This window comes from Apodemus sylvaticus, chromosome 6 (genome assembly GCF_947179515.1).
Source record: "Apodemus sylvaticus chromosome 6, mApoSyl1.1, whole genome shotgun sequence".
Classification (NCBI taxonomy): domain Eukaryota; kingdom Metazoa; phylum Chordata; class Mammalia; order Rodentia; family Muridae; genus Apodemus; species Apodemus sylvaticus.
The window spans coordinates 46372934-46385303 of NC_067477.1; the positions used below are offsets into that span (position 1 = coordinate 46372934).

Here is a 12370-nt window from a genome sequence, read left to right on the forward strand (position 1 = left end):
AGAAGGTTTGTCAAAGTACCAGACAGGGTGCCCAGAACAATGGCACACCCAACCCGTGCCCCGTGCGGCAGGGGGTAGGTATAAATCGGCCCAACACCAAATTCTAAGCTTATTTTAAAACATATGACGGGGTAGGCGTGTTGTTCTATGGCCTGATTCTTGAGTATGAACTTCACCAATGACAATGTCACCACAATGTCAAAAGGTTGGACACCACTGTGAGTGTGTTTCCACTTCTAATCCTCTAAATTGTCTTAGACTAAGGTCTATTTACTAAAGATTTTAGCTAAAACAGGGACTATGCTCTCTCTCTCTCTCTCTCTCTCTCTCTCTCTCTCTCTGTGTGTGTGTGTGTGTGTGTGTGTGTGTGTGTGTGTGTAAAACAAGTTTTTGAAATGTTCTCCTGGCTGGCCTGGAATTCACTAGTAGACCAGGCTGGCTTTGAACAGAGATCTTCCAGCCTCTACCTCCTGAGTGCTGAGACTGAAAGTGTACAGCACCATGCAAGGCTGATAAGGAAAATGAATGGAAAATGGGAACAGTAATTAAAGCATTAGACTGTAAACCTTCCTTTGGAGTCCTGTCCTCAGGACGCCTTTGCTTGCCTCCCTAAGTCAGTTTCTCCTATTACGCGCCCTCAGAGGATGAGTATACACTTAGTTATAGATTTGCTTAAGAACTCATTGGTAAACTATCTGTCTTCTCAATCAACAGAAAGCCCCGCAGAGATAAGAAAGAGTCTGTTCTCATCCACAACCCTACTCCTAGAAGGTCTCAGGGTTTCTGCTCCACAGTAAGATTCTGAAGGGCCTTGTAAACAAGGGAATGTCACACACTTCATCCAAGGGTTCATGGGTATTTTCTCATCTTCAGGGACAGCTGGAGCTGAGGGTCGTGAAGGGCCCTTACCTTGTGGTCTTGCAACTGGGCCTGCAAAGCAGTTTTACTCTTGGCGTGCTGTAAGGGGTCAGCCGCCAGCTTTTCTTTTCCGATACTGATCAGCTCCACCACGCCTTGAAGCAAGGTCTGCTGGCTCTTGGAGAGGAAGGGGCTGCTGAGTTCCAAGTATCTGGCGCTCAGGATTCCCCACATACTGTCAAGGACATCCTGAGTGGGGAGAGTAGATGCCAGTCAGGAGAGTAGATCAGACCAGGGACACACCTAGACTCCAGGAAGAAGACCCAAGCCCTAATGTCCACACACAGACCTCTAACTTGTAAACATCCTGGAGCAAGGCATGAGGGAAACGGAGCCTCTCCCCCTCACTTCGTAGCTTGGCGACTTGCCTCTCGGAGTTCTGCAGCTCTGCTGTATGCGCATCTGCTTTCTAAGGGAGAAACCAGACAAGAGAGAAAAGCTCTCAAGGCGTCCGGAAGTGCACTGAGTGGTTAAAAGGGAATCAAACATGGAAATGCCACAGGAGGACAGAAACAAACGAAGGTGACAACTTCACCTCCTACCGCAGTCCCTGCCGCCACCAGTGTGCAGTTCTCTTTGTGAATTTTTCCACAAGTGCCAGGGTTGAATTTGTTCCTAGCATATTCTAAGCCCATACTGGACAAGGAATATGTGTCTACTGGGGAATTCATGGTCTCTTCCCAGTTCCTCAGAATTCTTAAAACCAGTACACCAGTACCTTTCAAAAGATTTGCTTGGCTAGAAGTGGTAATGCATTCCTTTAATCCCAAATAATAATAATAATAATAATATCATCATCATCATCACAGCATGGCATGGTGATTAAGGCAAAAGAGTTTGCCAAATACAAGACCAGCCCCAGGTAGAAGAGTAAGACACTTCCCAAAAATCGAAAATGAAGATCCAAAGAAAGAAATAACAGAAAAACATCTGATCATCCATTTTCAGGCCTCTAGAGATTAAACCCAGGTGCTCAATTAAGCATGCCTGACAACTGTTCTGCCACGTGCTTGTCCCCAGCTCTCTCACCCCCTGGGACAGGGCACACCATCTTAAGGGTACACGCTGCTTTAGTTATGGGCAACGGGATAATTCAAAGGGCTTTGGGCCGGTTACAGCGTTTATAGCAGGGTCCATCCTAAAACAGTTCTGATAGATCTGTTTTTGCATAACCTTGCAGTCTGTCTCGTCTCAGGAAGCCCAGGCTGGCTCTATTAAGGCAAGGATGACCCTGAACTCCTGACCCTCCTGCTTTCACGCCCCCCAGTGTGGGAATCACAGGTAATCATGTTTGGTTTATTCAGCATCGGGGACCAAACCCCAGGCTTCACGCGTGAGAGGCAAATATTCTACCAGTTGAGCTACATTCTCTGCCTCTTTCTTTGACCTCTTCAGAGAGGACATGAATCCAGATCTCAGAGCTGTAGCGGCACGTAGGAGATAAATGAAGGGAGCCATTGCTGAATGGAAGAACACTAATGCCTGAAACCCTCACGTCAGTGTTCTGGTCCCCAGAAGCCGGCCTAACCGAGAGCTTCAGTGGAGGAGGGAAGGGCCTCAAATACAGACACCGTTGACAACGGTGGACATATTTTACCTTTGCCCACTGACAGGTGAAAATGAACTCTATTGCTTTAAGATACTGTGCTTCAGGAAGTATGTGAGCTATGAGTTCAAAGGTCAACATCTGAACGACCACTACATGTCACTGACACTTGCTGAGGGGTGTGTGTTTTGAACACGCAGCTGATAGCCAAGACTCTCTGGTCTGAGGTCAGGTTCACATGAACATTTTGATCGTTTACCTGAAGCTGTTTGCCAATACTCTGCCCACTGATTTCATTCAAAGACTGTTGTAAAGCCGCCTTCTTCTTGACAAGTTGGTTGTAGAGTCGCTTTATCTCATTCTGTACAGGAGAAGGGTACGTGTAAGGAAGTTGAGCAACCTCACCTAGACCTCCCTTCCTTTTAATATGTAATTGGAAATTTCTGGAGATCTTAAGCACATATAGGCAGAGAGACATCTACACAATCTATCTTTGAGCTCAGTCATCACTAACCAACAGCTGACCCCACCCTGCCCCACCCCTGGATCCCAGCTACATCTAACTTCCCTTCGCATCAGATCATTTTGAAGCCAAGAGCAGACATCCAGTCATCTCTTCAGCACTCCGGCGTTCTATTAAATGATAAATGCCCTCTCTTGCTAGAAATACTGCAACCTAATTCCTTCATTTCATCCAGACAAGGTGCACACTTCCGAAATTGTTTATAATTTTTCTTGTTCATATTTCCTTTGGGATATCACTGAGGGCTTAATGTCACAACAGGGTCTGCGGTGGTTATCACTTCAACAGAATGCAAGCCTGGACAACTTCTCCTCTAATTGCCTGGCTTCCCTACTCTCCCTCCCGTCTCCCCTTCCTCTCTCTTGTTTCTTAGATTCATATTTGCTCTGGATTTGGCTGACAACACCCCTGGGTGCTGACATGGTCTTCTTCCCTTACATCTGTTTTACTCTAGAAGTTTTACTAGATTCAGTTTTTTGGGGGTAGGGGTTTTTGTGTGTGTGTGTGTGTGTGTGTGTGATATTTGCACATGTCTGCATGCAGGGGCCAAAAAAGGTGTCCCACCACTCTCCATTCCCCACCCCCATCACCACTGACAGAGCAGAGTCTCTTTCTGAACCAGAAGCTCACTGTAGTCTAGGCTGGCCAGCAAGCTCCCAGAATCCACATTTCCACATTTCCATTAGAGTATCTCTGCCCCAGTCCTGAGATCTAGGCATGGCCATGCCTGGCATTTACATGGCTGTAGGGGATTTGAACGCAAGTCCTCCTGGTATATTTTCGAACAAGCACCCTTATCCAGTAAGCCATCTCTCCAGGACCTTAGGTTTGATATTTATGGAACACCTTTGTAAATGGTGTTTTGTTTCATTACAGGACTTGAGCGGCTTTCTTTCTTTTTTTAAAGATTTATTTAGTTTATGCATAGGAGCACACTGTAGCTATCTTCAGTCACTCCAGAAGAGGGCATCAGATCCCATTACAGATGGTTGTGAGCCACCATGTGGTCGCTGGGAATTGAACTCGGGACCTCTGGAAGAGCAGTCAGTGCTCTTAACCACTGAGCCATCTCTCCAGTCCCTGGGCAGTTTTCTAACTAGTCTGCCTCAAGACTCCCGGTAACAATCCACAGAGGCCCTGGACTATCACGGGGTAGTCAGGCACAGTAACTGATCTCTCTGGCCTAGAGTGTTAAATAAAACTCCTCTCCATGACAATCTCAAAGTAGCAAATGTAGCACAAGAAAAGATACATTGTTAGATCATGATGCCCACAGCTCTGGAAGGGGGGGCCTCAGTTTCACGCAGCCTCCCCTCCAAGAGCAAAGGGAAGCTTCACCATTCCCTTGGCACTCCCGTAAGAACTGTTGGTGACTGGGGTCCACGGGCCAGCCCTGGGCCAGAGTCGCACCTGGTAGCTGCGGCTGTGGTCAAGGCCAGCCTTCAGGGAGGAGCTCCTCCAGGCAGCTTTGCTCTGCGTATGCTCCAGGCTGACTTTCAGAGCATCGATACACTCTGGTAGCAACGTGGCATCCTTGCCAGGCCAAGTCACAGCTTTCAGAAGATCATCCTTCTTGTCACCCAGAGCTAAATAAAGTTTCTTCAGCTCAAGAGCCAGTTTCTACAAGATGGAGAGGAAGGCAATGAATGAGCTCCGCCCTCATGCGCAGCTGCACAAAGACAGACACAGGGACAGGAGGTGTGTCCTACCTGGAAGGACACCTGCTGGGCAGACGCATCCTCTCGGGACAGCCCAGGTCTCTGCAGCAGCTCCTCCACACTGCCCAGGCACCGACTGAGGCTCAGAAAGAGTTCAAATAATCTTTTATCCAAACTGATGTACATTTCTTCCGTCATACTTCCCTAAATCAAGAGGAAAAAAAAATGGTAGAATTCCTTGCCTTCCTAAACCGGTTTTCCACATTTCCATTAGAGTGTGCAATTTATACTATACTCTCAAAGAGAACTTGCCGTCAGTATTTTAATTACATGGACGTGTCTGTGTGTGTGTATATGCATAGAAGTGCAGGTGTCTATGGAAGCCAGAAGCATCCGATCTAGATTTCAATTCTAAATCTTTGAGAATTGAAGTTAGAGAGGTTGTAAGTCATCTGATAATGGTTGCTGAGAACTGAGTCAGTCAGTTCCCTTCTTCTCTCTGTTGGGGTTTTCTCTAAGCTCCACCCCACACCTACCTGGCAATAGCCAGGTATGCCCCGCCCCAGAGATCTGGCCCACTATAAGAGGGGCTACTTGCTCCTCCTCTCTCTCTTTGCTCTCTGCTCTCCCACACTCTCTCACCTCTCTGCCCCTGGGGCTCTTCCCCCCTCCACGTGGTCATGGCCGGCCTCCACTCTCTCTCTCTATTCTCTCTCTCTATTCTCTCTCTCTCTCTCTCTCTCTCTCTCTCTCTCTTTCTCTCTCCCCCACTAACTCCCATCCCCTACTCTGAATAAACTTTATTCTATACCACGTCTGTGTGTGTTGGGTCCCTCAGGGGCAGAGGTGCCCAGGCAAGGGCCCGCCTGGACACCTTCCCCCACGCCGCCTAGCCACACTCAACTAACCCCCTATACTCCCCCTTTTAAGCCCCTTCATCTTGGTGCTGAAAGTCCTTTCACTCTCCTTCCAGTCCTCTCCCCCACATCCCCTCTTTCCCAGATCCACTCTTCTTCCAGTTCCCTTTAGAAAAGAGCAGGTCTCTAAGGGATATCAACCAAATATGGCATACCAAGTTGCAATAAGACAAGATACATCCCCTCGTAGTAAGTCAGGACGAGGCAACCCAGAAGGAGGAAAGGGGTCCCAAAAGCAGGTCCAGGAGTCAGAAACGCACTTCCACTGTTAGGAGTCCCACAGGAAGGCCAAGCTACACGGCCATAGCATACACAGAAGGCCTAAGTCAGACCCATGCGGCTGCCTGCCTATCAATGTAGCGTCTGTGATTGCTTAGGAGCCCTGGTGAGGTGGTTCTGTGGGTCATGTTCTCAGGGTGTCCCTGAACCCAAGAGCAGTACCTCGTAACCACTGACCTTAATTCTCTGAGCTTAATTCCTAAAAGCCTTACCATAAATTGTTTCAACTAATATTCACTAGAAGACTGATTAGTGTTTTTGATTAACTGGTGAACTAATCTACTTGTTCTGTGAGTTATACTGTAGAATAAAGAGTTAAAATAAAGAGTTTCTTTCTAACATTGAGAAAAACAATCTGAAGACTATCAGGCAAGTGAGTGCTGAATGGAATTAAAAGGGGCCCACCACTAGGTGAGAGTCTTCCTCTCTTTGGCCAGCCATGAGGTTGCAGATCTCCGCCTCCTGCCTCCACATCTTTGAGGACTTCAGACACTATGTTCAAACTGTGATCAGCTCAGGCTGATCTTGAAGTCATAAACCTCCTGCTCCTGCCTCCTGGGTGCTGGATTAGGAGGTCTGAGCAACTTTACCTGCATCTTCTCCTCACTTTACTATACAGACAGTGGGTTAACTAAGGATAGCTAAGAGAAGGGTACTTAGGTGGGAGGCACTTGAAGGGTTAGTTAGGAGGAGAAAGCAAGTACCCTAAAGACAGAGGTGGGTGGTGGAAAGGGAAGATTGGAGGCTCAGCTATGCATCGACTGTGAAAACTGAGGCCACTTTGACAGGTACATTTTTGAGGGGGCCTTGGGGGCTGAGCTGCCATGTGCTAATAAGTTATTAACTTATTAACTAACCTGCTTCCATTCAGCCTCACGTGTGGCTCATTTCCTTAGGTCTTAGCTGATAGATACCTAACATACTCCAGCACTCCATTCAGCATAAACCCATTCAAAGTTGCCTATGTTCCTTCCCTACCCTTCCCATCCCAGAGCACTCTGCAGACATCACTAATCAATTACCAACCCTCCACCACCACACACCTAGCTGATCCTGGGCAGATTCAGAAGTCTTTGCATGTAATGCTTGAGATAGCTGCTGCAAAATTCATCAGAGCTGGCAAAAGGTTAGGAGTGAAGCTCAGTGAGACAGCATTTGCTTAGAGCATGTGAAGTCTTGAGTTCAATTTCCAGCACCACGAAACCCACCAAAGTTAGCAAGTTAAAAAAAAAAATCCCATTTCTAACCTAAGACTCATTCCATGAAGACTCTATTATTTGTTCTGTGAAGGAAATTATGACCAATGTGCATGTTTATATCATAGCTTTCTCTTCTTAAAATATTACTGCAATGAGGAAAATACACACTATGTAATTTCTACCTGTGTCTGAATAGTGTTTGCTTCTTGACGTAGCTCTTCAAGTTGGGTGGTATAAGCTTGCAGTTCGTCAGCTGTAGGGCATCTAAAGTTATACATGCTCACACTGGGCAGAGTACTCGTAGTTATGGCCACCTATTTGAAAAAAAGAAACCTAATTAGTCATGGCTGAGTCCCTGCTGAAGCTAATGTAAACAGGTAAGACTGACTTAGCACGCCGCTCCTGAGCTCCCCCCTCAGGGAGCTTCTGTATCTTGTCTCTATGAAGAGAGAAACAGGATCTGCTTATTAAGTTAGGAGGGAGTAGGGGATGTATAGGGAGTATATATCAGAGAAGTTGGAGAAAAGAAAATTGAATATCAGTGAATATCATCAAAATACATCAACTGAGAATATCATACTGACAAAACAGGCTGGGGTGGTAGAGGACTCTCTGGGAGGAAACTGACAGGCACTTTAAAAGACATTTCTATGGATGTTTTATAGTACAATACATAAGCCCCTGCCACTGTAGAGGGAGCTGCCCTTCATAGATGACCTCCTGAAACTATGAGTCTAAGCCATCCACCCTCCCTTAAGATATTCTGTTCCAGTAGCCCGTGAACTCTCTTAGAGGCAGAGTGGCAAATGGGCATCGTCACGAGCTCCAGAACCAGAGAAGGGGGCACTGAGGAGCGGGAAGGGAGGGGCGGGCCTGGGGAAGGCACCATGAGGCTCTTTGGTTTCTCAGAATAAGCCCACACATCATGCAGGGCACACAAGGCTTCTAGACAAGCCCTTCTGGGTTCCCGAGACAGAGGCACACACAGACCTGAGGCTTCACAAGCTGAGGTACAGCGGGATTTGGTCTTGATGTCAGTTCATGGTAAAGATACTGCCATTTGTCACCGCTCTGGCCCTGAGGTGGCAAGGCTGAGTCTGAAGCTGCATCTCCAGGACCAGGGACCTTGCTGCTTTTTGAGGAAAGAGAAAAAAAAAAAGGTGTGTGTGTGTGAAAAGAATTGACACAAAGACAATCTCATATTACATTCATTCAGTGGTACACACAGGACTTTAAAATAAGCACTTCTCCCAATAATAAATATCCAAGTGGGGCTGGGTGGACTAGAACGTTGGCTCAGAGGTTAAGAGCATTGACTGCTCTTGCGGAGGACACAGGTTTAGTTCCCAGAACCCACACAGAAGTTCACAACCCTCTGTAAGTTCAGTTTTAGGGGATTCGATGACCTCTGCTGACTTCTGTGGTACACATCTATACAGAAAGGCAAAACACTCATACACAAAATAAATAAATCTAATTTTTTTAATGGGACCGGGGATGTCACTAGGCTGGCAGAGTGTTTCTAGTTTGCACAATGCCCTTGGTTGACTGCCATACAAGGTAGTGGTAGTGTAGTAGTGAAGATCTGTAGTCTTAGTATTCAAAGCTAAGGGCAGGAGGATCAGAAAACCCTATAGCAAGTTTGAGGCCAGACTGGGTTGCAAAAATAAACCCTGTCTCAAACTAAATAAACGAAAATGGAAAAAAAAACCAAACAATATGTCTAACAAATGTCCAACATAGCTAAAAATGCTTTCTCTAAGGCTGGAGAGATGGCTCAGAGGTTAAGAGGACCCAGGTTTAGTTCCCAGCACCCACATGGTGCTCACAATTGTCCCTTACTCCAGTTCCAGGGGATACAGCCCTGTCCTCTGGCCCCTTCAGGCCCCAGGCGTGCAGTGGTGCATCACTAAGAGAGTTTTAAATGCTTTACCTGGAAGCTGGTTGCTGATTTGCATCTTCATCCTCTTGGTGACACTGCAGCCATGTTTTCTTTGCATTCAGTTCTATGAACTTGATTAAATCTTTCTGCTCTGATGGTTTTAACTCCAGAATCTGCAAGGGAATGCAATTTATTTTATTTTAGTTTTTTTAAAGGTTATTTTTATTTTATTATATGTGAGTATACTCTAGCTGTCTTTAGACAAGCCAGAAGAGGGCATCAGATCTCATTCTGTATAGGTGTGAGCCGCCATGTAGTTGCTGGGATTTGAACTTGGGACCTCCGGAAGAGCAGTCAATGCTCTTCCCCACTGAGCCATCTCCAGCCCTGGGAATGCAATTTGGATGAGTTACCCCACCTAGCTTTTCCTAGGAGAACTCTGAACGCTTTCTGCTGGAATCATCCAGCTGGCACAACTTCTCAAGTCAGGACTGCGTCTCTTGTGTGCTAAGCCTTGCTACCATCTGCTTCGAGGAAGCTTGGTTAAAAGCCTTGGCTGTGGCTTACTGACAGCACCCTTGCCTTGAATGTGCTAGGTCCTGGGTTCTATCCCCAGCATGGCAAACAAATAAGCAGACAACAAACCCAAAGACACGACGAACTAGCAAAACCATAACCCACCACACTGTAGCCAACTGTCATTTAAACTGTATTGGACACACATGGGGAGACTGCCAATGAACATGCTGGCGGCAGTAAGCAAGGCCGGGCTGCGGACAGAGCTAGGTTTGCCCTGGGGTGGTCACTGAGCTTGATTGTGATGTTCCTAATGAAGGCTCAAAGGCTCGATGTTTGGTCCCCAGTGGCAGCAGACAGAAGCAGTGCAGGCCTGAGCACCCACACCTCAGTTACTCCCGCAGCCCTCCCATGGCAGTGGGAGCTTTAGCCATCTCTAGAGAAACACCATCTAGAAGGCTGGGTTCTGGTCCTTACAGCTGCGAGGGTGGGAATTACCTGCGGCTGGGGATCGTCCTTCTGTCTGCTGAACTGCGGCCTTTCAGTTATGACGGATTCGAGCTCAGAAAGGCTGGCTGGCGGGAGGACGGCGTGGAGCTCTGACGGTTTCTGAAGAGTGGAGGGATGCTGAAAACCAACCAACACACATGTTCCATGACACAGAGTAATTACTTACGAAGACCCATGTGGATCTCAGCTACCAACACAGCAACAGAGCAGAGAAAACGTCCGGGCTATTATTTACTTTACTACTGTACACCCTTGGTTTTTTGAGATGGGTCTCTCTGTTGTAGTCCTGGCTGTCCTGCAACTCTCTCTCTATAGACCAGGCTGGCGTCGAACCCAGAGATCCGCCTGCTTCTGCTTCCTGACTGCTGGAATTAAAGGCGTGCGCCAGCACCACCCAGCTATTTAACTCCATGTACTTATTTCATATCAACTTCTGGAGCTACAACCTCTAGCAAGATGATCATCTTCTACCCTCTCATCTCCTCAATCCAATTTGTCCAGTGAATTTGTAAAACCCCGAAATGTATTATCCTTTTTAAAAGAGCAAGGTTTAAAAAAAAAAAACCTCAAAAAGAACCAAAAGGGATAGTATTATGTTTATAAATTAAAGTATCCTTTCCATCTTTTTAAAGAGGAAAACGTGAGGATGACAGAGTGACCACGTAGCCTGTGAGCCCAAAGCCAGCCTCGTTCCTAGGAATCTAAGTCCCCAAGTGGGGATTACTCATTTGCTTTCATGCCAATCTTCAGTGAGGTCCACTTCTAAGGCGCATGCTTACACTTAAAAACACAGAATGCTTTAGCTGTCATGAAAACGCTATTAAATCAGTATAAATATGTATTTATAAATCAGGGACAAAAAGCAATCTGCAAACAGATTTTGTTTTTATGAAGTAACATTTTTATTTAATTACATCTTATTTATTTAGTTTGAGACAGGGTCTTACTATGTAGAACTGGCTGGCCTGGAACTTGATATACAGAGCAGGCTGGCCTTGAACTCATAGAGAGAGCCCTCTGCTTCCTGAGTGCTGGAATAAAGATGTGCACCACTGATTTATCTGAATTGTTTTTGAGACCTGATATATTGCCAAGGTCGCCCTTGAACTTTTGATCTTCCTGCCTCTCCCTCCCCAGCTAGGATTACCTGCTGTGGTGGGGATTGAAGCCAGAACTGAATGTATGCTTGGCAAGCATGCTTAAGCTATATCCACAGTCTGGATATGAAACTTTGATATCATCTACCTATATGTATATATGTTCTATGATGTGTTCATTTTCTAGCCAATTGGAGCCAATTAAAACATTTAAATATACTGGCTAGTGTGTGTGTGTGTGTGTGCGCGCGCGTGCGCGCGCACGCCTGTGTGTATTTGTGCACGTGTGTGTTGTGGTGTTCATGTGGCAGTCGGCTGACAACTTGTGGGACTTGGTTCTCTCCTCCTATATGGGCTCAGGGAATTGAACCCATGCCATCAGGCTTACAAGGCAGGTTCTTTTACCCCTAAGACATATTGCTCGCTCCCCAAATTCCCTTAAAGTGAATTCCCTTGCTCATGAAGAAGCTTTCATATCAGAGCTCATGATCAACAGAATCCTCAGTCTCACTGGATACACCCAAGCCAACCCGCTGCCACCACCCACTACCTAGGCCCAGAAACCTGCGCAGAGAAATGGAAACGCAATCCCAGGAGCCCATGTGTCCTTTCCTTTCACAACCTACGGCTCTTTAACGAGGATAGCACCGCCTCTGCCTTTGCTTCGCCATGCCCTCCCAGAGCACTGTGGTCCGCACAGCCTCAGGCCTACCTGGTCCTCGCTGTACTTCTCCTGGAGCATTATCTGGACCTTTTCCAAGTTGCACTTCACAGTCTTGAGTTTCCAGGAAAGGGCTTCAGCCTCTTGTTGAGTGGTTCCACAGTCTCCCAGACCCTGGTCTTTGCAAGTCTCTAACAGAGAGGCGACCTTGTACTCAATCTCTGTCAGCATAGCCTAGGAGAGAACATCATCGAATTAGGAGGGTAGAGTAGGGATTGAACCGGGGTCCATGTGCAGACATCGAACGCTACCTACCTCTAAGCTACACCCCTACCCCGTGGAGTCAGCCTCCAACACAAGTGGGATTTATTTTCTTTACCTGAGATTATGAAAGTTCCAGAAACAGGATGGAAGGGACCCTGGAAAACCACAAACTTGGACATAATTCTGTGCTGAAAATCGGGGGGTGGAACTAAATCAACCCAGAGTGCAGATGTTACAGTAAGCAACCCTATGATCTCTTTAGAAAATACAGTAGTGCACGCCCAGTGGTTCCTGCTTGTACTGGCTGGTTTTGTGTGTCACCTTGACACAAGCTAGAGTCATCAGAGAGGAAGGAGCCTCAGTTGAGGAAAGGCCTCCATGCGCTACAGCTGTAAGACAT

The 12370-nt window shown here is 46.8% G+C and overlaps 1 protein-coding gene across 6 annotated transcripts in view; it reads right to left on the bottom strand.

The window, feature by feature from the left end:
- Syne2 (spectrin repeat containing nuclear envelope protein 2) overlaps positions 1-12370 on the bottom strand; it is a 297205-nt gene that overhangs the window by 77331 nt on the left and 207504 nt on the right. For 5 of the 6 annotated variants that reach the window (XM_052185630.1, XM_052185629.1, XM_052185628.1 and 2 more), the window contains exons 67-76: positions 11758-11940; positions 9937-10065; positions 8974-9095; positions 8031-8172; positions 7223-7354; positions 4697-4849; positions 4398-4607; positions 2724-2825; positions 1208-1327; positions 910-1107 (exon numbers count right to left, since the gene is read on the bottom strand). In XM_052185630.1, the coding sequence (XP_052041590.1) occupies positions 910-1107; positions 1208-1327; positions 2724-2825; positions 4398-4607; positions 4697-4849; positions 7223-7354; positions 8031-8172; positions 8974-9095; positions 9937-10065; positions 11758-11940 (1491 nt within the window). The remainder of the gene's footprint in view (positions 1-909; positions 1108-1207; positions 1328-2723; positions 2826-4397; positions 4608-4696; positions 4850-7222; positions 7355-8030; positions 8173-8973; positions 9096-9936; positions 10066-11757; positions 11941-12370) is intronic. The other variant, XM_052185627.1, reaches the window with a different exon arrangement.